Genomic DNA, 1,685 nt, shown 5'->3' on the forward strand with positions numbered 1-1,685 from the left:
CTTGGACCATAAGTTCAAGCTCACAATTATAGTTGGCTATAATTGTGCTGGGAGGGCTCTGCCCTCCAAGCTGGGACTTGCATGTGGCCACGAGAGGACTGTGTCCTCTCATTCGTCCAAGGCTTGAACCTGTCCAAACACTGTAGCCGCTCTCCACATTAGACAAGGCAGGGATTCAAAGAAACGTACTTCAAGTGTCAACTCAGCCAGGAATAAGTTCCAGCAGGTGCCAGCCATGTGCTTCAGGTATCAGAGAGCTCAGCAGGGAGTGAGAGCTGGAGGCTGGAGAGAGGGGACAAGAAGCGAAGAGGTGAGGGACTGACCACGCTTCCTTTGCCCTCAGAATCCAGGTGGGGGGCGCCGTGATGTTCTGCTCAGAAGGCTGCCAGGCCATTGTGGACACAGGGACCTCCCTCATCACAGGCCCCCCGGCTGAGATCAAGCAGCTGCAGAAGGCGATAGGGGCAGAGCCTGTGGATGGAGAAGTGCGTGCCTGTCTGGGGAGGAGGAGACGGGAGATTCTAAACTGATCCTCTGTGGGGTGTTTTAGTATGCTGTGGAGTGTGACAATCTCAATGTCATGCCGGATGTCACCTTCACCATCAATGGAGTCCCCTACACTCTTCAACCAACTGCCTACACCCTGCTGGTAAGAGCTGTTTCCTCACTTGGGGTGGTAAAGACACAATACAGTGTACAGATGATGTGTTATAGGATGGTACACCTGAAACCTGTATCATTGTATTAACCAGTGTCACCCCAATACAATTTTTTAAAAAAGCACACACATATTCACGCACACATATTCACACACACATATTCACAATATAGCAGAAAAGAATTAAAGGACTGTTTCCTCATTCTGCAAGTCACAGGGCCTTCCCCAGATACCTGCCACTTCCCCTTTTCAAACAGTTGCCTGCACTCAGGCCACTTCTATCCCAAGTCCCCTCCCATCTTACCCTGCACTAAAGTGGCACTTCCTCAGGGAAGGGCACAGCGGCCTGTGTGTGGTGGAAAGACCACTGGGCTGGTTCTCTAACTTCCTGCTCGGCCATGAAGCAGCAGCAAACCTGGAACAGGCCATTCAATGAGGTTCTCTGACATTGTCACACCTCAACCACCAAGTCAGACTGGGGATGCCATTACCCCATTTTATAGACCAGGACATTGAGACCCAGAGAGTTAATGGTTCTAGATGTGAGATGCTTGGGTTGGGAGGTACAGAATAAGGTTATATCTCTTCTAATATATATACAGATTAACATGCTCCTCAAACCAGAGAATGCCTTGGTGCAGTAGATGCGTAAGTGTGAAGGGAGAGGTAGAAAGGGACCCCCCAGGTGTTTGAGAAATCCATGACCACCTCATACACAGTGGGCACAGATTTTCAGTATCACACTTCTTTGGTGACGCACTTTAATGCACTAACCTTGCCCAAGAGTCACCCACAGCATCAGGGTGACTGCGCCAGAATCGAGGTGCTAAGGGATATAGACTGAGGGCTTTAGGGATTTACCTACCCCCAAACCTTGATCTCCATTAACCCCTTCCCTAAGCCACTTTTACTATTACAGTTACAGTAAAAGTGAAAACAAATGTCTTTTTTAAAAATTTTTCTTTATTGATTAAGGTATTACATATGTGTCCTTATGGCCCCTTTGCCCCCCCGCCCCCCCACTCAT

The 1,685-nt window shown here is 49.0% G+C and overlaps 1 protein-coding gene across 1 annotated transcript in view; it reads left to right on the forward strand.

Annotated features, from left to right (window-relative positions):
- The window catches only part of CTSE (cathepsin E), a 12,876-nt gene that overhangs the window by 9,231 nt on the left and 1,960 nt on the right, over nt 1-1,685 (forward strand). Inside the window, exons 7-8 of the mRNA XM_006754395.2 lie at nt 344-485; nt 551-649. Of these exons, the coding sequence (XP_006754458.1) occupies nt 344-485; nt 551-649 (241 nt within the window). The remainder of the gene's footprint in view (nt 1-343; nt 486-550; nt 650-1,685) is intronic.

This window comes from Myotis davidii, unplaced genomic scaffold, assembly GCF_000327345.1.
Source record: "Myotis davidii unplaced genomic scaffold, ASM32734v1 scaffold710, whole genome shotgun sequence".
Lineage (NCBI taxonomy): Eukaryota > Metazoa > Chordata > Mammalia > Chiroptera > Vespertilionidae > Myotis > Myotis davidii.